The sequence below is a fragment of the Dermacentor andersoni genome, chromosome 7, assembly GCF_023375885.2.
Source record: "Dermacentor andersoni chromosome 7, qqDerAnde1_hic_scaffold, whole genome shotgun sequence".
In the NCBI taxonomy this organism is placed as follows: domain Eukaryota; kingdom Metazoa; phylum Arthropoda; class Arachnida; order Ixodida; family Ixodidae; genus Dermacentor; species Dermacentor andersoni.
In genome coordinates this window covers 179,301,917-179,326,398 of record NC_092820.1, presented here as the reverse complement: position 1 = coordinate 179,326,398, position 24,482 = coordinate 179,301,917, and the positions used below count along the sequence as shown (strand labels likewise).

The window sequence follows — 24,482 nt, the reverse complement described above, 5'->3', positions numbered from 1 at the left end:
GCAGCATGTGGCTACTGGTAAAAAGCAACACTATAAATACTGAAGTTGCTGTAGTGAAGCTGGAGTAGCTCCATGGACACGGCTCCGAAAATTTCACCAAGCAGAATTTCACCCCTTTTGGCAGGTCACGAGATCGTTGACAACCACTGCAAATTTTTTCCCACCCGAGTTCTTCGAGCAATCACAAACTTTTTCTATAGTGAGAAATGGACAACTACTGACATGTATCACTGAAGTGGGAAGCAATAAATGTACTTCCTGGTTTTAGGGATAGATGGCAGCAAAGTCAAAATGTCCCGTCTTTCCCTGTCTCAGTTTGCCCTGCCTTACCCTACTACGAGCACAAAAAATTGCAATGGATTTTAAAGAGGCTAATGCTTTCTTCGACAATAATTATTGACAGTTTCTATTGAAATTTTCTGTCACTCAAGCTGTAGACCTTGGCACCAAATGAAGCAACACTGAGCAGCTAATCATGGAAAGTGTACTGCTCGAACCTTGAGTAGTGGTCGGGTGAAAGGTGACACCACGCCACAGAGGTACAATGCGCCGCTGCTGCAGCCGATTCACTTCACGCACTGTGCGGTGGGATGGCGACACCTTGGCCTTGTGCCTGGAAACATGAAAGGAAGCAAGACACACGGGCAAAGAAATTATCTGTGGTGCTAATGTGCTCAATCTTTTGTATCTTTATTTTTATATCTGGTGTGCAAGCTCTCAACCACCTTGCAGGTACACCCTTGTGTAAAGTTCACAAAGCTCGAAGTTTGTTATGCAAAGAAGGTGAGGCGTGCAGACAAGACACAAGAGAAAAGAAGTGGACAACGTGAACGCCGACTATCAACTGAAGGGAGCACTGAGGCTAAAAAAGAAAGAAGACACAAAACTCATCTGTGCAAGCTCTGGAATGGTACCACCAACGTGTCAGTCGGGTACATGTGCCGGTCTACGTGAGAAATAGCTGTTAAGGCACTTAATCTCTTCCTTTTGTAAAGTAATCGAAGGCTGACTCACGCACACACTTCCACCATTATAGATATGCCATGCCTCTACCATAAGACACGTATCTTCATTCTTGTGCCTGTACAATATCGTGCATTCATCTAATTCTGGCGTGCAGTTACAATCTTGGCAATGTAGGGAAAGATTAGAAGGCAATCAACCGGTTAACGACCTTTTATGTTCCATTAGCCTCTGATCGATACACCACCCCATTTGCCCTACATAGAACTGGCCACAGCTAAAGGGAACTTTATAAACCACGGCCATACGACAGTCGGTAAAACTGTCGTTATTGTGCATCACAGCACAAATATCTGTTCTTTTTTTGCCTTTTACCTGCTCCTTCTTCCTCTGCACGGCAGCGCATATCTTACCTAGCTTATTGGGAGCAGTGAAAGCAACATTAAAGTCATATCTACTTTCAACTTTTTTAAGCCTGTGCGATACTAAATGAATGTACGGAATAGCCACTACTCTTTTTTTGCTATTACTGCTTTCTGTAATCACATCCGTCCCCCTCAAGACCGACTTCTTTTGGAGTTCAGCCACAGTGGCCACTGCTACGCCAGGATAACCTGCTTCTAATAGGCGCCGGACCTGTGCATTAAAACTGGCGCTCATTTTGTGCATGCAGGATCTGGTGAGAGAAGACTTAAGGCATGACATGGAAATTCCGTTTTTTACTACTTTGGAATGCTTGGATTGAAAGTTTCACAACGGCTTCGAAGATCTTGGGGAGTACTGTCAACAGTTTTATGAAGATGTTGAATTAGTGATGAGAAAAGTGCACACTCAGTATACTGTAGTAATGGGCGACTTCAATGCAAAAGTGGGGAAAAAGCAGGCTGGTGAACAAGCGATTGGCAACTATGACGTCGAATCTAGGAATGCTAGAGGAGAGATGCTGGTAAAATTCGCAGAAAGGAATAAGCTGAGAATAACGAACACCTTTTCCAGGAAGCATAGCAACAGAAAGTGGACCTGGAAAAGCCCTAATGGTGAAACAAGAAATGAAATCGATTTCATACTTTCTGCCGATTCCAGCACAGTGTCAGGTAGGGTAATGTGCAGTGATCCTAGGTTAGCGAGGTCTAGGATTCACCTCAATTTGAAGAGAGAAAGAGCAAAATTGGTCATAAGGAAACAGGCCAACCTAGATGCAGTAAGGGTAAAAGCAGACCAATTAAGGCTAACACTCGCAAACAAATATGCAGCCCTTATAACAGAGAGATGAAGATGACATAGAGGTAACAAATGAAACCGTAACGAGGCTGGCGTCAGAAGCAGCAGTTGAAGTGGGAGATAAGGCACCAAGGCAACCTGTAGGCAAGCTCTTCCAAGTAACAAAGACCTAATAAAGAAACGACAAAGAATGAGAGTGTCCAACTCAAGAGATAAGATAGAATTCGCGGAACTGTCAAAACTGAACAACAAGGTGAAAATATGTGACATTCGGAATTATAATGTGAGAAAGACTGAGGAAAAAGTAAAAAATGGATGCAGCATGAGGTCAGTGCGAAGAAAACTTTTCATAGGACATGGCAAGATGTACGCACTGAAAGATAGGCAGGGTAATAATGTCATCGGCAATTTTGAAGACATGGTTAAAGCAGCGAAAGAACTCTATACTGACCTGTACAATACCAGAGCAGCCACGATACCTCCATTCAAAGTAGTAATGAACAGGTTACACAGGCTCCTTCTATAACTAGTGATGAAGTAAGAAGGGCCTCACAAGACATGAAATGAGAAAAAGTGGCAGGAGAAGATGGAATAACAGTCAATTTAATCAAAGATGGAGGAGACATCATGCTTGAAAAGCTTGTGGCCTTTTATACAAAATGTCTCCCGACTTCAAGGGTCCCAGAGAACTGGAAGAATGCCAACATTATACTAATCTACAAAAAGGGAGACATTAAAGAATCGAAATGTTATAAGCCCATTAGCTTACTACCAGTATGATAAAATATTCACCAAGACAATTTCTAACACAGTAAGGGCAACATTTCAGTCAGCAAGAGAACAGGCTGGCTTCAGGAAGGGATACTGTACGATGGATTTCATCCATGTAAACAATCAGGTAATCGAGAAATCTGGAGAGTACAATCAGCATCTCTATATGGCTTTCATAGAATACAAAAAGGCATTTGATTCAGTAGAGATACCAGCAGTCATCGGGGCAATATGTAATCAAGGACTACAGGACTCTTACGTAAATATCTTGGAAAATACGTACACAGATTCCACAACTACCGTAATTCTCCACAAGTAGAAAAATACCTATAAATAAAGGAGCCAGACAAGGAGACACAATCTCTCCCATGCTAGTCACTGCATGCTTAGAAGAAGTATTCAAGCTATTCAACTGGGAAGGCTTAAAAGTAAGGATCAATGGCGAATATCTATGCAACCATCGGTTTGCAGATGACTTTGTTCTGTTCGGCAACACTGCAGATGAGTTACAACAAATGATTGAGCACCTTAACAGAGTGGGGTATGATTGGGGTTAAAGAGTAATATGCAGAAGACAAAGATAATGGTGAATAGCCAGGCAAGGGAACAAAAGTTCAGGATCGCCAGTCAGCTTCTACAGTCTGTGAAGGAGTACGTTTATCTAAGTCAAGTAATCACAGGGAACCCTGACCATGAGAAGGAAATTCACAGAAGGGTAAAAATGGGTTGGAGTGCATACAGCAGACATTGTCATCTCCTGACTGGCAGCTTACCATTGTCACTGAAAAGGAAGGTGTATAATCACTGCATTTTACCGCTGCCGACATATGAGGCAGAGACTTGGAGACAGACAAACAAGCTTGAGAACAAGTTTAAGGAACGCACAAAGAGCGATGGAACGAAGAGTGTTAGGCGTAACGTTAAGAGACAGGTAGAGAGCGGTGTGGATCAGAGAGCAAACGGGGATAGCCGATATTCTAATTCACATTAAGAGAAATAAATGGAGCTGTGCAGGTCCCGTAATGCACCGGTTAGTTAACCGTTGGACCATTAGGGTTACAGAATGGGTGCCAAAAGAAGGGAAGTGCAGTTGAGGACGGCAGAAGACTAGATGGAGTGGTGAAATTAAGAAATTTGCAGGTGCAAGTTGGAATCTGTTGGCACAGGACAGGGGTAATTGGAGATCACAGGGAGAGGCCTTCGTCTTGCAGGGGACATGAAACAGGCTGACAATGATGATAATAATTTTGTGAACCTTGCTTTTTGAATTTTGTGAACCTCCTTGCTTTTTTGTTCCGCCTACATTAGCGGTTTTTTGTGTTTTTTTCCTGGCCTCAGACTTTCGGGGGTAGGCTTAGAATCGGGGCCAGCCTAGATTTTAGTAAATATGGCAATTGCTATCAATACTGTGTGTACTTTAACCTTGGGCACTTAGTGCCTTCCCGGCAGGAACGCTGTGGCATGCAGAGAGGTGCCCGCCACTTTGACTGGAATATATTGGATGCTTGGCGTTAAAGAAAGGACATGACAACTCCTTTCTTTGGATGGATAGATGACGACTATTGCTGTGGGACAAGATAAACACCAAGGGGTGTAGAGTTTCTTTCTTATAAGGTAACCCCATATGTGTACTTTCTTGTACAGTGGTACAAATATGTACCACTTTTTGGGCACGTTTCAAATGCCTGTAATGAAACAACTGTTCAAATTGGAGGCAATTTTACTAGTGCTGCCATCTATCAAGGCATTTAGAAAGCTTTATGTGCGTTTTTATTTTATTCCGTCATGTGGCGTGAAGAGTAACTTAGTTTTTGCAAATGCCTTCATTGCGGTTCAGTACGTGCTGCTGTGGCGTTGGAAAAACTTACTGAAAACACTGCTTCAACATGCCTACTAAGCGTCTCCTTTTACCCGTTTACTAAATGGAACCTAGTGATTCATCTGCAACCATATACATACATTGAGGGCGCCCTAATTTTTCACCGTTTTGAATTGTCTGTTCTGGGCTCGCTTTTGGCTGGGGTTGTTAGGCCTAAGCGGACGGCTATCGCGCCGGTCAAATCGCACAGGTTGTCGATTTGCATTCTTTCTGAAAGCGGAGGTAATTTTTCTTAATACCAACATAGCGCAAGTCGCCCCTCAACTAATTTATCTGCTTGGCGACTGTAGTAACGCAGTCCTGTGTATCACAGGTCGCTGGTCCCCTTCTTGTTTGCGCGGCTTTACTGGTGTGAAAGCAAAGTAGTGCGAGGCGATAGCTATAGTAGTTAGAGATTCAATTGTTCTTAACTAAGCACATTAGAGGTCACAGCCTTACGCAGTATGAAGGTGTTGCCCTCTCATTTGAATTGCCGTAGAATTCAGAAATCAGTGAAGACGGCGGGGACTGCGGAAGCGACGAGAAGTTCGTCCCAGAGCTAGCGCCTGAGGAAGAGGAAGACTCTAACGACGGTGTCCCTTCTGGAAGTGTGTCTTTGAAGTGAGAGCACTTGTATTTGCATAGGCACTCGCCCCCTCACCTGTGTGTCGGGGGGTGGGTAGACCACCTTATCCGTTGGAAAATAAAGTTTATTCTATCTATGTATCGCGAAAAAGACCAACGAAAAAGAAAACGACGTGCAAGTTGGTCCATGCTGTTCTTTCGGATGAAGAGGAAGATGCTCCGTTAGAAAATTGGACCCTCGAGTAAACTCCCAAACAGTATTTTAGAGGTACCAAAAATATGGGACCTGCTGTTTTGCTCGGAAGATCATTTGGCTGCAAAGAAGGCATTGTTCTACTTTGAGGAAGAAGTGCTTGATGTTCTCGTCACAGAGACGAATAGGTATAATAGGCATATATTTATCGGCCAAGATCGTCACCTGTAGTGGTAGGACAGTCGACAGAGGTGTAGGTGGGGCTCCATGACACAGCAGCAAGTTCGAACGAGCTTTCTATGCAGCGAATGCCAAGTTCCGCTATGTGTCGAATGTTTAAGCCATTCCACAAGTAAACAGCAGCATTGACTTTGTAAATATCGTTCCTTTTACACATTGTCTTTTCATTTTAAACCACCTGCAGACAGCAGTACAAATGTGTACCACATTTCATTTCTTGTAGTAAAGTCAGTGGTACATATATGTACCACTTTTTTTTCGAGAACTGCTGCACTACGTTTCTTGAAAAATGTGTCAAACATTTTCTGTTGCCCTCCTGAATGCTATTCTTCAGTTTTTATGAGCGAAATTTCAAGGAAAAAGTAGCACCTCACAAAGGGTTAAAAAAGTTCACACCGTCTGGGGCTTACCTTTCTTCCACAACGATAATCATCTGTCCTGCTTTCGTTTCCTTTCTCAGTGGTTGTCAAGCCAGTTTAAGATTTATTTTATAATTAAGATAAATAAAGTAAATAAGATTTGGGGAAATTTTTGGACTAGAAAAAGGGCAGCGCTGGAGCTGTTTAGAAGCAGCCGTACCAGCCTATTGGAGCAGTTTTGGAGCAGAAAAGTTGACCTTTTGGGAGTAGCCATTTGGTGCAACTTGTCATTACTGCACAGTCAGTAAGCATTGCTCAACAATAAATGAAGATGCAAGGCCAACAGTCAGCAGCAGCTAATTGAGCTTGTCTCTCAATGCACGGTATAGTATGTCACATGGCATGTTGTGAACAGTTTCATTTATATAGGTAATAAGCTTTTGTGAACAAATATGTAAAATTGTGCAAGCTAGCAAGAGCAAACCTACACGGCCAGGCCTAAGACAGACAAATATTACAACTGCGCAGAATTTTACGTCAGGCATAAGACAAAAAAGTGACATAAAATGTCTTATTTGTGTTCCAAATTACAGATGTGCTTTCATATGCTTTGCTGCAATACACAAAACATGTATTGCAACAAATAACAATGCTCCACAATAACTGCTCGAAGCTACAAAAGACCAAGGAGCCTCTATGAACGGCATCCGAAAGGACATGCCACCATACGGTGTGTAGCAAAGGTGGCGAGGATGGCTGTGAACAATGGTTCTACAATCCCAAACACTCGCTTTCATTGCAAGGTGCATTGCGGCTTTTCGAGTTTCACGCAATCTTTGCAAATGGATGAGTCAATTCGGCACCTAACTTCTTATAACTTTAGTTGCCGACACCTGACAGACCCGACAAAGCAGTGCACAATTAGGCCTCACGACAAAGTTAGTGTGCCCATGACGAAAATTCGTTGTTGGGCGATGTAGTACAGGCCACAAGCTGTTGGGGAAAGCTTGCCGCTGATATATCTTACATATCACACCGGATAACATTAATGGAAGCCTATCTTAACAGTACCTTTATTTGCTTTGACAAACAGCTTTTCTTGCAAAAACGTGGCATTTGCATTGGTTCGTGTAATGCGCCGCTGCTGTGCATCATATTCTTATCTAGTGTTGACCGCCTCGAAGAGGCTTTTAAACAGGACAGCACTTTAAACATTTTAAAAGTTTTTAGATACATGAACGACTTCTTAATCCTTTTTAAAAGACAAGGCTCATTGAAGCGCTGCGATGATATTTTAACCATATTTAGGGACAATGGTAAAGGGCTTTCGTTTACGCATGAAGTGCCACAGCGTAACACCCTGCAATTTTTAGATTTAAGATTAACCTTTCATGACAGACAAGCTTGTTGGCAATATTTCCCATGTGCTGCCGTATAATTCATGCCATTCCAAAATTGTCAAGCGTGGTCTGCCTGGAGTCTGCCCTCGGAAAATCGTGTAGACACACGATGCAGGCCTCGTTCAATAATCAGATTAAGCGACTTAAAGCAGCACGGTTCCCTGACTCGTTGGTGACCTCAGTCACCGAAAGCCTTTTACGGAAGGTTAAAGGTACCAGCGCCACAAGGGAGGAAGAAAGTGCCAGAACCGTAAGACCTGCAATGATTCCTTATGTTCATAAGGTCTCCTCAAGAAGGTGACAGGCTGGTATGGTGTACCTATTGCCTTTTCTGCCCCCGTCAAACTGGGTTGACTCTGTTCGAGAACCACACGCAAGGAGACCGGTTCACAAAGCTGTGGCAAGAAACATAGCACGTCCTACGGGAGATGCGCTACGGGCGTGGTCTATGAAATTCCCCTTGAGTGCGTCAAGTCCGATATAGGACAGACTGGACGCTGCATAAATGAACGAGCCAGGAAACATGAACTAAATCTAATGAAAGATGGCGTGGCACATTTGCCTGCGCATTGCAAGGCCTGCATGGGCAAACCACATTTTTCTGAGATTAGGATTCTTGGCAGAAGTAGATATCAAACAGCAAGTGAGCTAATGGAAGCTTACTATATAAAAAAGAAAGGTAGAAATTGCATTAGCGATACATCTATCACGTTCTATAAATCGGAAACTAGATTGTTTGACCTCTGGGTAACGTAGATCTGTGAACAGCCAGTGCATGCGTGTATGTGTATATATATTCATGGGTCACAGCCCAAATTAGATCAGTTGGAAGTGCCGCCCGTGTTGTCTTCATGTGTCTTCCTTTTGTGTGTGTTCAATTGTGGCAAAAAACATGTCTTTCAGCAAGCACCAACTAGGCCAACAAGCAGTTCTGTTGCAGTGGTTTGTTAGCGCCAATTGCAGCTCACAGCTCTGGTTCCTTAACGAATGACTTCGCGAAAATGATTGCACCTCACCTCGCCTCTGTACAGGCCACGGACATACATCTCCTGCTTGAATCTTACATCTTTGATTGGTGACATCTTTGATTTCGGCAACAGGCCTTTAAGCCAAACATCTGTTGTTCACCACTGTATAAACACTGGAGACGCGAATCCTATTCATCGGCGTCCCTATCATGTATCGCATGCTGAACGTCAAGCCATCCAATCAGAAGTGAACAAAATGCTCCGCAAAGGGGTGATTGAGCCATCAGCCAATTATTGGGCTTCGCCTGTCGTCCTTGTGAAAAAGAAAGATGGTACCTGGAGTTTTTGCGTCGATTACCGCCACTTAAACAAGATCACGCGAAAAGACGTCTACCCATTACCATGCATCGATGACTCCTTGGACTGCTTGCACAGAGCAAAATACTTCTCGTCTATCGATCTGGCTACTGGCAGTTCAAAGTCATGCCCTTTGGCCTATGCAATGCTCCTGCGACATTTGAACGTATGATGGACTCTCTTCTGCGAGGCTACAAACGGACTACCTGTCTCTGTTACCGTGAAAACGTTACTGTTTTTTCTCCCACATTCTGCAGCCACCTTACCCGACTCGCTGCCATTCTTGCGGTCTTGCAAAAAGCCGGCCTCCAACTGAACTCCACGAAGTGTCAATTCGGATGCTGTCAGATTACCATGTTGGGACACCTCATTGATGCATCCGGTGTCCAACCAGATTCGGAAAAAGTTTGTGCCGCACGCAGTTTCCCTGTGCCACATTCTGCTTCTGACGTACGCTGCTTCATCGGCCTGTGTTCTTACTTTCTCATTACGTCAAAAACTTCGCCGACATTGCTCGGCCTTTGACAGATCTAAAGAAAAACACGCCATTCTCATGGGGCCCAGAGCAGGTTCACGCGTTCGCCGCTCTCATTGGGTTTCTGACCACCCCTCCCACACTTGCCCACTTTGATCCATCTGCAATGACTGTAGTCCACACTGACGCAAGCGGCCATGGCATCGGTGCTGTTCTCGCTCAACAACAGAATGGTACCGAGTGCATGATAGCTCATGCCAGCCACCTGCTGTCACCTGCCAGGAGAAATTACTCCATCACCAAGCGGGAGTGCTTGGCTTTAGCTAGGGCTGTCGCCAAGTTCTGGCCATAACTGTATGGCCGCACATTTTCAGTTGTTACAGACCACCATGCACTCTGCTGGCTGTCTTCCCTCTGGGACCCGACAGGACAGCTTGGTCGCTGGGCTTTGCGGCTCCAGGAATTTTCATTTATTGTCAATTACAAGACTGGATGCCCCCGCAAGGACGCTGATTGCCTCTACCGTCACCCCGTGGATCCCCCTGATCCTTCTGCGCATGATCCGGTGAACTACGTGATGGCTTTTACCGACATGACCGACGTGCACTGAACAACAATGCGACGAATCCTTACAGTCCATCATCGCCAGAGTGCAATCTGGCCGCACTGACGGCATGTGCTGCATTGTTCGTGCTGCACGACGACATTCTCTACCGCCGCAATATCAACCCTGACGGGCCTCAGTTGCTCCTTGTCCTTCCTCGTCATATGCGATCCGTCGCTCTCGAACAACTTAGAGTTTTGCGTACATACGACCGCATACAACGCTGGTTCTTCTGGTCGGGTCTCTACCGCTCTGGGCGTTATGTCGCAACTTGCGAATTGTGTCAGCGCTGGAAGAAACCTTCCCTGCCACCTGTCAGACGACTTCATCCAATTGAAGTTCCCTTTGAATTGTTCTTTTGCATAGGCCTTGACTTGCTTGGCCCTTTTCTGATGACGACCAGAGGGAATAAGTGGATCGCCGTTGCTACTGATCATGCGACACGCTACGCGATAACCAAGGCATTGCCGACTAGTCGCGCAACAGACGTCGCCGATTTTCTCCTCCACGACATCATTCTCCACCACAGTGCACCATGACAGTTACTTACAGACTGCGGCCGCTCATTCTTGTCTTGAGTTGTAGACGATCTCCTCAGCTCTTGTGTCACTGAGCACAAGCTGTCCACTGCCTACAACCACAAACAAATGGTCTTACGGAACGTCTCAACCGAACCATCACAGAGATGCTGTCGATGTATGTCTCTAATGATCACCGCAACTGGGACGCCACGATGGTCTACGTGACATTCGCGTATAACTTGTCCCGACATGACACCTCAGGGTATTCACCCTTTTATCTTTTGTATGGTCGCGACCCCACAGTGCCGTTTGACACCATCCTCCCTTCTGTGCCACGTGTTGCAACAGAGTACGCTCATGAAGTCATCGATCATGCTCACATGGTACGTCAAGACGCCCAATCTCGTTTATTAGCCTCGCAGCGCATACAAAAAAAGCGCTATTACGGGTGCCATCGCGATGTTAAGTTTGTGCTAGGCGCTTGGGTTCTCCTTTGGTCACCATGTCATCTGGTTGGCCTCTCTCAGAAGCTTCTCTTTTGCTACATAGGGCCTTGTAAAGTCCTACGTCACGTTAACGACGTAAATTATGAGATATCGCCGCTACAGTTTGATGCATCCTCAAGTCCAACACCTGTTGATGTCATGCACGTTTCGCGGCTGAAGCCATACTTCGCTCGCAATTCTTCGCCTACCATGCGCCGAGACAGCGCTTCACCACCCGAGGGTCCTGTTATGGAAGGATGAAAGAAGAGAGAGGAAGAATAAGATCGCGGGACGCTGGCTGCTACGTGTTGTTGACAGTCAGCCATCTTAACTACTCTGAATCATCATGTATATATATTGTCAATACAGTTTTTCTATACTCCCAACAACCCCATAACAATACTTACAAGTTTTGGGCAAGAAAACATAATGCTGCACATGCTTGGGAGACTCCAAGCATTGCATAATAAGAATACAGCAAGCCATCAATAACTTAGGTACACAGAAATCATGATGTACATTATGGTCTACTCTTATTAAAAGGCCTCTCACCAGGCCCCATTGTAAATTTTGGTTATACGCTGAAGTTGTTACGTGTCCTCTAGGGAGTGTTTTGCAACAAAAATTTTTCAAGTCGGCTCATTAATAGCCGAGATAGAAATATTTCTGTGCCGCGAACCCATGATTTCAGCAGGCGGGCTCCAGTGCATAGTGCCAGCGCGTCCTCCAGTGCCAGTGCGTCCCGTCTAACCTTCGCAAGCGAAATTCCTTCCCTGCGTTCTCCCATGCCAGACCTCGAGGATTGCGTGACACATACGTCACGGGCCCCGCCTTCACTTTTTTTTTTCTTCTCACTTTTTTTTTTTTCTTTCTGGCGCTACACATTTCTGCCGACGGTGTCGCGCACAATCTGTTGTCTCATTCCACAGCACACGATTTTGCGTGCTGTGCTCACTCAAGGACACACGACCAGCGGTATAATTCAGTGCTACAAGAAAACTGAGGCAGAACAAGTGGATCGCAGAGCATGATCACGTGCTAGAGGACGGTAGAAAATGGCATAGTTTTGGTACCTACAGACGTGACTGCACGACCGTGGGAACAAGCAGACGAAGCGGAAGTACATCTCTCTTGCTTTGGTGCGAAGTAAAGCAATCGAACAGCATCCTATTCCTGTAATCGAGGATATGTTCGCAGCGTTAAGTGGCGGTGAATGTTTCAGCACCCTCGACTTGCGCGACGCTTACAGTCAGGTGCATCTAGACGAAGCCGCACGCAAACTTTGCGTAATCAATACGCACAAAGGCTTATTTTGCTGTAACCGGCTTCCGTTCGGAATATCGTCTGCACCGTTGATCTTCCAGAAAAAAATCGACACGATTATCAGTGGCTTACCCGGAGTTCAAGCCTATCTTGATGATGTAATCGTGTCCGAGAAGAAAGGCGATAATGGAGAGCGACTGAAAGCCGTCTTAGAGTGTTTTCGGGATCATGGGGTTAAGTTACGCCATGACAAATGTAAATTTCGACAACCGGCAGTTATATACCTCGGACATCGCATTGACGGCGAGGGCCTTCATCCAATAGAAAACAACGTGGAAGCTATCATGCACACACCTTATCCACGGAACGTGACCGAACTACGGGCATTTATCGGAATGTTGACTTTCTACACGAAATTTTTGCCAAACATGTCAATGTACCTAGCACCGCTGTATCAACTATTGGAAAAGAATGCACGGTGGCAATGGAACGCACCGCAAAAGGCCGCCTTCGATGCAGCAAAAGGAAGTCTGAAAAATGAGCCAATTCTTGTACAATTCGACCCTGCAAAGGAACTCAAGCTAGAGTGCGATGCGTCTTCACTGGGTGTCGAAGCAGTTCTGTTTCACTCTATCAACAACGTAAATAGACCGACAAGTTCTCGCTCAAGAACACTGACCCAAGCAGAGCGGAACTACTCCCAGTTAGAACGCGAAGCATTGGCTTTGGTTTTCGGTGTAACAAAATTCCGGGACTATCTTCTAGGTCGTGAATTTACGTTGGTTACGGATCATCAACCACTCGTCAGCCTGCTGAGACCCGACCGCCAGACACCGACTATGGCGGCTGCGCGAATTCAACGCTAGGCGCTGTACCTCTGAGACTACAAATACAAGCTTCAGTATGTTCCTGGGAAACAACTACTGAACTCGGATGCCCTCAGCAGACCACCACAGCAGACCACCGGAGACGGAGGTGCAGGTGAGTCCCCGGAGTACGTACTCGCACTCGAAAGCTTAGATGAAGGTGTGGTCTCAACGCTGTGGACAAAGGTGTGGTCTCAACTCTTGGGGACAAAGGAACGACAACACAGTAGTGCAAACAGTCACAAGGGCATTTATTGCACCTTTCATAGATCAATGCCTGCTAGCCGAGTTGCTATCCCCAAAACATGCCGATGGGCGCGCGACAAATCTAGAAGTCCGACTTACCGCGACCGCATTGCGAGCGAATATGTTCGCCCCATGCTGGATCCCAACGCCTGGTCGTTCGCGTGTACAGTCACGCCAACGGTGTCCAAGGCGGCCACGCGAGACGGTCTCGCAGAAGCATGGTCGGCGCGGCACGTCCGTCGCGCTCGCTTCCCGAACCCAAAGAGAGCAAGCGCCTTCCTTTCGGCGCCCAAGTAACCCCGCAGCAGCGCGACACTCGCGCCATCTCCCGCACTGCGCCTCAACCACTCCGAACGCCGCGGGCGAAGCCGCCCTGCAGGAGACGAGCTATGCGGGAAAACTAGATCTCAGGGGAGGCGTGAGAGCCACGCATCCCCACATCCCCCCAACCTTAAATCACTACATATTCCGGCGGAACATTTCACACAGTCTAACATCAACACGTGCTTCGCGAACAAGGTGATACATGCAACAGTGGCCGCGCCGGGGAAATGTCCACACGCTGTCCATAACATGCGAGCCGACTGTCCTTGGGGTACACCGCTGGCGTCCGCCGGTCACAGCAGCAGCTTTGCGACTCGACGGCACGATCCCAGGCCAGGACTCCGGAGACGACGACGCAGTAGTCGGTACGAGCAAGCGTCGCTCGCGCCGACGCGCCCTGCTGGCAAGAGCCGTCGTAGCTGTCGGTGACTGCCGGCTCTTTTGTCCGCCGCCAAGGGTTGTGAGCTGGATGCAGGAGGCCGCCGAAGTCGCTGCGCCGAACTGGCCACAGCATAACCATCGCCCGGGGTCACTCGATCGTAGTCCGGGGCAGCAGCGCAGACGATGTGCAGGTGACAGCAAACCAAGGGTGACTCCAATGACGCTGCGTAGACTCAACACACTCGGCAAACACTACAGTAGTGCAAGGGAGAGGAATTCTGCATGCGCATCGCCCACGTGGTACGATGTTCAACTCGGCTAGCAAAAGATCGGGCAGCTACTCAGATGCTAAGTTCACGTGAACGAAGCTCGCTTTCTTGAGTCGAACGAGTAATTTCAATTCGTGCGAGGCTAAATAGAATGAGGGAAGCAAATTGCAACGCCTCAACGCCACGGTCCATCAGGTTGTGTCCCTCCACGTGCGACAGGCAGCTTCGTAAAGCCTTAGGCCTAAATCGTCGCTACCCTGACAACAACCGGCATCCAAAAACAACACCCAAAATGGGCGCAAAACAGGCAGCCGCGACGAGTCGTTAGCTCTGTGAGGTGGTCCTACTCCGCTCGGTGCACACAGCATCCGAGTTGACGGCGCCCACCGTCCCAGACGGTGTCGGAGCGCCCGGTGCCAGGCCGCAATACCAGTCAGCCCGTAGTGGCACCCGTGGCCCGCGGCCACCCGGCTCCCAGAGCCGCGACTTCATCCGAGTCAAAGAGATAGAAGAAGCTATTTACATAAGAAATTCGGACCACCCACGAGGCCTCCGTACTCACTCGCTTCAGGCTTGCCACTGCTCCGCGGGCGCTCATCCTCGCTCTCCCAGGATGCTGACCACGTGGCTCTCGTACTGACGAATGTCATTAAAAAAAAAACACTTGCGAAAAGGCTTAGCATGTTGATAAGTTCAAACGCACTACAGCCACCGTCGCCTTGCTCAAGAAAGCACGCCGCCGACGCTAGCGAACAAAATCCACGCTAGGCCTACGCTTCGGTTCAAACAAAGGTCTCGAACGAAGCAAAACTGTTAAATCTATCGTCCGATGCCCCAAGAGCCCCACGTTGGGCAGCCAGATGTGGGAGATATGTGGTTCTCCTCCGTACTCTTGGGGACAAAGGAACGACAACACAGTAGTGCAAACAGTCACAAGGGCATTTATTGCACCTTTCATAGATCAATGCCTGCTAGCCGAGTTGCTATCCCCAAAACATGCCGATGGGCGCGCGACAAATCTAGAAGTCCGACTTACCGCGACCGCATTGCGAGCGAATATGTTCGCCCCATGCTGGATCCCAACGCCTGGTCGTTCGCGTGTACAGTCACGCCAACGGTGTCCAAGGCGGCCATGCGAGACGGTCTCGCAGAAGCATGGTCGGCACGGCACGTCCGTCGCGCTCGCTTCCCGAACCCAAAGAGAGCAAGCGCCTTCCCTTTCGGCGCCCAAGTAACCCCGCAGCAGCGCGACACTCGCGCCATCTCCCGCACTGCGCCTCAACCACTCCGAACGCCGCAGGCGAAGCCGCCCTGCAGGAGACGAGCTATGCGGGAAAACTAGATCTCAGGGGAGGCGTGAGAGTCACGCATCCCCACAACGCGTGAACTGAAGGACCTAACGGCCGTCGACTCGACATTGCGTAAGGTTCAAGATTACGTGTTACGCGGTTGGCCAAAAAGCAAGACAAACATAAAGCCCAATTTAGCACCTTATTATGAGCGTAGGCTAAAATTGTCCTTGGCCCACGACCTCGTGTACTGGGGAAATCTTGTCGTCATACCAAGTGACGCCAGAGAGCGTTTCTTACAACTTCTTCGCGGAACCCACCAAGGATCATCGGCTATGAAAGCCGTGGCACGCTCTCTATTTTGGTGGCCAGGACTTGACCGCGACATAGAGCAGCGCGCGGCCAACTGCGAGAATTGCATAGCAAATTTACCTATGCCACCGGCTGCACCTCCCCTAAACTGGCCGAAGACGGAAGAACGGTGGTCTCGGATTCATATTGACTTCGCAGGACCCGTAACTGGGAAGATGGTCCTAGTTGTAGTGGACGCGCACTCCAAATGGATCGAAGCGATTCCTATGAAGCGTGCAAATGTGGAAAGCACAATAAGGGCTCTGAGAAGCATATTTGCCTGTTTTGGTGTGCCACGTACAATAGTATCGGACAATGGCACACAGTTCATGAGTAAGCAATTTGCCACATTTACAGCAAAAAACAACATCACGCATCTGTGCATGGCACCTTTTCATCCACAGTCAAACAGAGCTGCTGAAAGGGCGGTGCGAACGATAAAGGAGGGTATTAAGAAAATGAAGGGAGGCGATCTCGACGAGAAATTGGTACGGCTACTGTTCAATTATAGACGAACACCTCTGAAGACTGGGAAATTGCCTTCAGAGATGCTCCTCGGGTATCAAATAAGGTCGCGTCTAGACACCTGCTTCCCTGTGACTGTTACAGGTCCAACTTAGGGGAGCCACGACTGGACGCTGCCGCCAGACAGTAGCGTGTACGTCCACAATTACGGACAGGGAGAGAAGTGGATCCCTCGTCGTGTCAAATCGGCGACCGGAGCACGAATGGTAACTGTAGAGACTCCCACTTCCATTATCAAGCGCCACGTCGATCAGGTGCGCCGCCGCTCGGATTCATCACCAAGGTTTCCGGATACGACTGCTCGTGGTCCAGGGTCCAACCAGATGCCAGGTCCCAGCACGGCCACCAATACAACCACTTCCTTGGAAGAGGCCGGCCCAGTTAATTCTCCAGATGCAGCCCAAATTACGGATGACAGATTCGACCTCGCACCCCTCCTCTCCCAACTACCTTGAGTGCGGCCGAAGCTTCGCAGCAAGTCCTGCGCCGGTCAACGAGGCCGCGCAAGCCAGTGCAACGGTTCCATTTTTGAGGAGAGGGCAGTGTTGTGTCTTCGTCATGCTAGTTCTGTGCATGCGCAGCATACGTCCATTCCTTCTTTCCGCTCCCACTTCCCTTCCCACTTCAGGGGATAAAAGCTATCACACGCCCCTAAATAAACATCTTCTATGTTCGAGCGGTCTGTGCCTCGTAACTGTTCGGGCCGCGTGCCGAGGGAAATGCTACAGTAACAATATTTTATTTGCTGTGCATTTTACTAAGCACTCCCTCCTCTTTTCTTTAAACAAAATAAACACTACTACTTACTACAGTCAAACCTCGATATATCGAACACGGATATATCGAATTATTGCATATTGACACAGCGATGTAGGGCTCCCGCACCGCAGGATGGCGTGCGCAAAGGTCGGTGCCATGAAAGACGATGAAGCGCGTGAGCTGCACGTTCTTCTACTGGCCTGCAATTAAACAGAAGCGTCTATTTTGTGAGACTCCGTCTTCAATCTACGTTACAACATATCGAACACTTTCTATATCACCCGGAAAATCGCATGCATTTTTAATTTTTTTTATGTCGAACAGGGTCGGACGTAAAATGGATATATCGAACTCCGCCACCCCAGACGACGTGCGCTCTGTTGACATGTGGTGAGCTTTCCCACAACATCCTCGAAAATAACGGTGGCGTGATGGGCGTTCCCGACTGCTGCGCACTATATCTGCACACATCGATTGCGCCGAGGGCGCCATTTTAATGTAGCGGTGCATACGCGGCGGCTGGGCTTGTTCGACGACGCATCGAATTTGCCACACCGACTCCTCGGTGCCGCGCTCTGCACCTGCCGTGCCTCGCGAGAACTGGCGGTGTGCATCCACAAAGACGCACAACAGCACAGGCTCACTGGGCGACATAGACGCCTTGGAAGACGCCACCTGATACCTTGTTATTGCCAGTGTTTCAAAATGCTTCGATTGATGGACATGGAGGTCGCAGCAAAAGTAGCGGCCAAACGAAGACGCTGCTGAGGTTGATTCCGCAAGTGCTGGTGTTGCCCCTCTCCTGACTTCAACTGAAGCTGTAGCTGTTTTGGCCCTTCTACACCGGCACCTTTGCTTGTGGATCATTTAGACTATGTTGACGACTCCTTGTTTAAGCATGTGGCTGCCAATGGGGCTCTTGCATTGCCCAGGGGGCGCTGCGAAAAAGGTGCTAAAAAGCGCCCTCTGTCCTAAAATGGGTCGTACCAAGCTCGGTCGTCTGCTTCGGAAAGCACGTTTACAATATGGACCCGCCACTTTCGGTTGTGTTGTATCACGACCTGCAGCGAATATCGGGCGCCGAAGATTTTTTCAGGGGTGGCACGCTGCATAAAGGCAAGAAATTATGCAGTGCTGAATACCTGTACGCCGTTCAAGAATTAAGCGGCGAAGTTTTAGCGCGGTGTCAATCGCAAGTGAAGCGAGTCGCGTACGAAGTGGAACTTTAGGTAAGGTTTGCACGCTGCTAGATTCAGGCACACAAACGCGAGGAAATGATTGCTATAAATGAATCCACAGCAGCGATAAGCAGACATCATGTGTACGGAACTGCTCGAGCACACGACGGTACGCGCCGCAATGTACGAACTGCTCGAGCGCACAATCGTACGCGCTGCGACGGCAGCGGTCTTTCGACATGCCGCAAAACGGCGGGCCTCCCGCAATCTTTGTTGACTGCATGAACCTAAACAAGTAGTTATGCCTGCGTTGTCGTAGCGGCCATCTGTCCCTTTTAGTAACTGGTAATAACTGATGCAATGCATATGAGCTCGCACGTACGTGCAAATCGAGCTGCAGTGCGAGCTCGTGCGCTGCTCGCTTGATGTAGCTTTTAATGACAGCGCTCGAACACCGATCTGCTGTAATCAATACTACCTTGCTGCGCTGCCTCAACATGCTGGCTTGAGGTCAAGTATGAGCACATTTAACTCTCTAACCTGTGCTGCTCGTAGTGGGGTAGTGAATTGTCCCCGAATCAGCCCGGCCATTTGTGGTCATTTGCACACACCTGCTGGTCACTTCACCACTTTGCATCGGTCGAATTGTTAATTGTCGCTGTGGCCGGGTCTCGAATCGTGAATTACCAGCCATGCCTGCTGCTATGTCGGTCTGCTGCCGGGACTGTAGGTGCAAAAGACTGAAATTTAGAACGCAGATAATCAAGCAAGCTTCAAGACAGGCGAAGCAGTCAGCATGGCGCGAAGTTTCGCTTACTCAGTACGACGAACTGCAGCTATGCAGCGCGCCCGACGCTCCACTTCGTGAGGCCTTGAAGGAATACGGTAGAATCTGATGTTGGGATTCAGGCCTTCTTGTTCATAGCAGCCCACGACGCAGAAGTAATGACGGTGACGCCTTTTCGAGGCTGGGCTAGGTCTCTCCGGATCGGCGTCACCGATTCCTTCTGCTCCCAGCATTACGTCCCACAGCACACGGAGAGTCCGTTTTTGTTAAACTATAGGCTGCGGCGAGCTCGCAGCGTGGTCGGCATGGTCTGTGAGATGTGACGAGCCTTTTCGCACTCGCAACAGGGCAGAAAAAAGTGTGAATGGACGCAAAACTCGGCCTAGAAACGTGCTTCGCCACAGCCAGGGCTCAATACAACCCAAGCTGGTACGACCCAGATGTCGTTTCCAGAGCCGCCACCAGGAGCCACTACTATACCTCAAACTCCAGCGCAAGACGCCCATAAGAAGCAGACTACACTGCAGCAGTACTTTCAGCCGAATAAATAATTTGTGTGAAGCTTCAAGCAAGTATTTACTACGCCATGATTGGGGGCAATCGGTGGTCGTTGTTCGGAGCATGTGTTCTGTCGTGCCGCGCGTGACTGGCCTAGACCATGCCGACTTCGCGCGGCAGACGAAGTCGGCGTGGCCTACGCTAATTGCGTGTGGCGCAATCGACCGCATGCTCCCGGCTAACGAAGCTGGCGCGGCCTAGGCGGCGCAAACAAACGCGTGCTATGAACAACGATCCCTGTTCGCACGCTTGGTTCATTGATTGATTTGCAGAAGTTTTTGACGCACTTTTTGTGTGATTTTATATATTGAATTCTGGCTACATCGAACTATTTCGCGATCACCATGCTGTTCAATATATCGAGGTTCGACTGTATTCAAACTGGATTAAGTCATTTTTAAACCGTAAACTGGGATACATAGCCCAAGAACAACACAAGGAGGAAGCAGGAACATGGGACGAACGCTAAAATTTTTTCATATGTTTACTAGATAGTGACAGCATCGGGCTACATGGTGTCAACACATCTTGACATAAAACAACGTTCTGTGTGACTCAGGGAATTTTGCAAAGGCACTCGGGGAAAGACTGTAAAACTCAGGGAATTTGGAAATGTCTGCTTGGTAGACACCCTGGACTCCAAAGAAATAGCGTTGAAGCCACTGTGCTTGCATGAGACGCAAACTGCGTTTGGGTTTTGCGTCAGGCAAGCTATTTCACTGATTTAGTGGGAGCCCCAAAAGCTTTGCGTTGCAGAGCTTTTTCAAATTTGCATTGTTAGTTTATTTTTTTGACAAGCTCCCTTTTTTTGAGCTACAATCCCTTTTTCTTATCATGTTTTTGTTTTATATCGTTGTCACAATGTTGTTTTCTATGAGGGCATGTTCTTTATCCGAGTGTGCGGCTCGGGCATCACCTCAATGGGCAATGATGTTAGCCCATAGCCAGCTATCTCGATATGTTATGTTTTCTGATGCATGTGGTGCGGCTTTGAATGGTAATGCCTATATACTGGTTTTTCTTAGGTAATGAATTTAGTTGGAAGTAGCACTCTGTAAGTTCTCATTCTTTCCACTGTCTGTTTTATTTGTGCCTTACCTGCCTTAAAATAAGAAAGAATAGTTTGCTCCCCTGTCCTTCTACAAATGTATATGCAGTAGAGTGTTCAGCGCACCAGGCACATGACACTTCCACATTTGCTGTTTAAATCCAAAGCTAGGTTGCTAGTTGACAGGTTGCTTGAAGCTACAAAAACGACCAATGTGCATCTACAAATGGCTTCGGGAACAAAAAGCCACCATACAGTGTCGCAAAGATGGCAGCCATGAACAACTTTCTTGTCATCCTGTACACTACACTCGCTTTTGCTCCCAAGGCAGTTTGTCAGCTTTCTAAGTGTCACATGGCTGCTGGGAATAGATCCTTGTCGATTCGGCAACAGACTGTAACTTTAGTCACCGACGCCAAATGAAGCAGTGCTGATTAGGTCTAATGGTCGAGGCAGTGTTGCCTATGTGGTAACGAGCCACAAACTATCAAGGAACGCTTGCCGCTATTTGGTTCATGTGGAGGGCTAATCAGTGACTGTTTCTGAGATCATGCATACAGCTTAGATTGACGGCTGTTGAAGCAGTGTTAAGTTTGTTGCCATGTATCTAACACAATCTACATGCCTTCAGGCAGGTAATCGGCCTGATTTTTGCATATATGTGACGCTTTTGTTGCTATTTCCTCTGTCCACATAACATTATTGTTTGGATCGGTCCTGTTGACCTGGATGAAACTTGTGCCTACAAAGGCAGCCCCTGTCGACAAGGCACGGTCCCCACATTGAGCCAAAGTCAGAGAGTGCATGCAGTAGGGCAGAAGCCCTCAAGTGCTTCTGTCTGCAGTATGCCTGATGCTCCTTTTGCGTCAAAAACAACCAAGTGAGGTGCTTGCTCGCACGGCGTCAAGCACGAAGGGCTTGGCAGCACACATGACATGCGCACTGCACATCTCTACAACAATATTGAAATAATCAAACAGCAGATATTGAATATGTAAATCGATTTATTCGACCATTCACTATTCAGTTCGATATTCAAGTATTCACTCAACCCTACTTATTACTTGTTTGAACTTAGTATGAACGTATAAAAAACGAGAGAGAGAGAGAGATGAAGAGGAAAGGCAGGGAGGTTGACCAGATATTAGTCTCCGGTTTGCTACTCTACACTGGGGAAACAAGAATATACTACTATACAATTCAGTCATTTTTGTTACATGTGAAACCGGTACTTTCAGAACTGAGGTTAAACAGCGCGAACAAAGCAAGGACACGAGGAAACAAATATCACAGACAAGCGCTGTTTGTTTCCTCATGTCCTTGTTTTATTCGCGCTGTTTAACCTCAGTTCTAAATATGAACCAACTAGCCCTCATCAATATCTTACTAAAGGTACTTTCAGTTTTGGTGTAGTTACAAGTTTTGTTAGATCTTTTCAAAGAAGCAATGCAGGATCATAATATTTGCTGCAAAATGTTCTCCAACAAATCGCACATGAAATCGGGCAAGAAACAAAAAATTGGGTTTTCAACTTGGCTTCATACCACAAAGGAAAGTACACAGCAACAATGAAGCACTTTGATTGAGAAAGAATATGCAGAAACATCTGTGAACTGAGTTTCAGCATAATGTTAGACAAGCTTCAAAGATGTCAATACTAGACCTAAATGCCACAGCTTAAAGGGACCCTGAAATGATTTTGACAATTTTGTACAAACGTACAGAGTCGTTAGAGTTGGTCCTTCTGATCATTAATTGGTACATCTAAGCGCTCCGCGTAAAGCGTGTAATTTATTATAAGGTTTTAAAAATGTACATCGCTGCACATCGCAGTACACTATTTGACGTAATTTTCAGCCGCCCCTACCCATATGACGTAAATTACCCAACTGACGTTGGTAGGGTGAGCTATCCGATTTGCTCCTCAGGGCGCGTAATTGATCATTTTTCCACCTTTATGGTGAACAGATAATGTTCGTAATAGTTGGAATGTTAGTTCATTTGTTTCTATAAAAAGAACCTAACAGAAAGAGAATGCCCAAGAACAATTTCTCACTACACTTAAGCACTTCCAGCACACATCAAGTGTCGCCTGCTTGTGTTACAATGTGCTCCATTTTGACGAGAGCTCCGCGGTCAGAGTCAGTGTCGGTCTTTTCGCGAGCATTATGATTCGGCTTTGTTGCGTTGTGGACTGCACACGTAGCGACTGGCAATATATAAAGCTGCAACATCGTGTCCCTCTGCAAGGCAGCAGACTGCCGCTATCCGATCGGCGCCAGGATTTGCGTATTTGCAGCCGTCACTTTACACCGGAAGATTACTAATGCAATAGCATTTTGTGGGCCCGGTATTAGGGTAAACGCAAGCGCAAGGAGACAGGGCCTGGCCGTTTGACCGTGTCATTTCACGGGATGAGCAGAAGCGCAAATCTGAATGGTCTGCACGGTGCAGGCCCTTTGTGGCACAGAGCTGAACCACACACAGTAGCAGCAACGAAATGTATTCTTCTTTGCTGCTGGTATAAATTCTTGGCAGGAGTGTAATCATTAACACATTGTTTTTGTAAATGTTTAAAATGTTTTACACTTGGTTAGAGCAATATTAGCTCTTTGTTTGGCTGGTTAAGCTCTACGCGAACAGGAGGATGGACCGTGCAGACCGATCAGGCAGCTCACGTATGTCTACACTAAAGTTCCTTCACCAGCTTGAGCTTATGCCTCCACCGTTCCATCGAAACGCCCAGCTCGCTTGTGGTTACCAGAATACCAGACATGTTCGGTGCTGCGACAGAAAGCTCGCAATGCACGCTGCTTCGATAGCTGTCGCTTGGGGTTGACTGCCAAGCAGCTGACGGAGAGGTTGGAGCGGCTTTGCACGCTTGCTCCTAGGGAACCGGAAGTAGACGACACTACGTGCCATCATGACACAGAGCCAGTGAAGGTGGAGCTTAGCCCCAATCACTCGGCGAACAAGTTGAGGAGAAAATGCATGGCTATGGAGGAGGGTAACTGTAATCATCCATAGCACTCTTAATATGAGAAGTTTCACACAAATTGTGGTGCGAATGATTAACTTTAGCTGTACCCTATGCATCTACAAAATTTGTCCGAACCGTTTCAGGGGCCCTTTAAAGGGGCTCCGAAATACTTTTTAAACATATTAGGAAAACATTGCCAATCAGTTGGGGAAACTCCCAAGAACATGTGAGCCAAATATTACTGCACTGCATGCAGCATAGAATTTACAATCTCATGTCAAACGCAGTGAAAAAATGCTTGCTGTCGCTTCCACAATGTCGTCATGGAGCGCCATCACAAGCAGCTGGACCCACAACAGCTATTTGTGTATTTCGTTATCGCGAGAACATTCTCAATTATACAAGCAGTCTCGTGTTCAACCTGCAGGTGGGGCCAGTGGGGCATTGCTGTCTCCCCTGTGTAGCTTCCAGTGTGCTAACGGAAATGAGACAGAAAGCCGATCGGTCTTATAACTACATCCAACATCACCTGTGCTTGAAGAATTCGAAAAAATTTTTGTGGAAGGCGATTCGTGAGGCAACATAATTTAATAGTGATGTCATTCTATGATTAGTTAGAAATGTGTTTGGACCCCTTTAAGTGTCAAAGCCACAGTAA

General features: G+C 47.5%; 1 protein-coding gene across 2 annotated transcripts in view; it reads right to left on the bottom strand.

Annotated features, from left to right (window-relative positions):
- LOC126533190 (uncharacterized) overlaps positions 1–24,482 on the bottom strand; it is a 148,984-nt gene that overhangs the window by 65,472 nt on the left and 59,030 nt on the right. For both annotated transcript variants that reach the window (XM_050180463.3, XM_055071628.2), the window contains exon 5: positions 498–613. In XM_050180463.3, the coding sequence (XP_050036420.1) occupies positions 498–613 (116 nt within the window). The remainder of the gene's footprint in view (positions 1–497; positions 614–24,482) is intronic.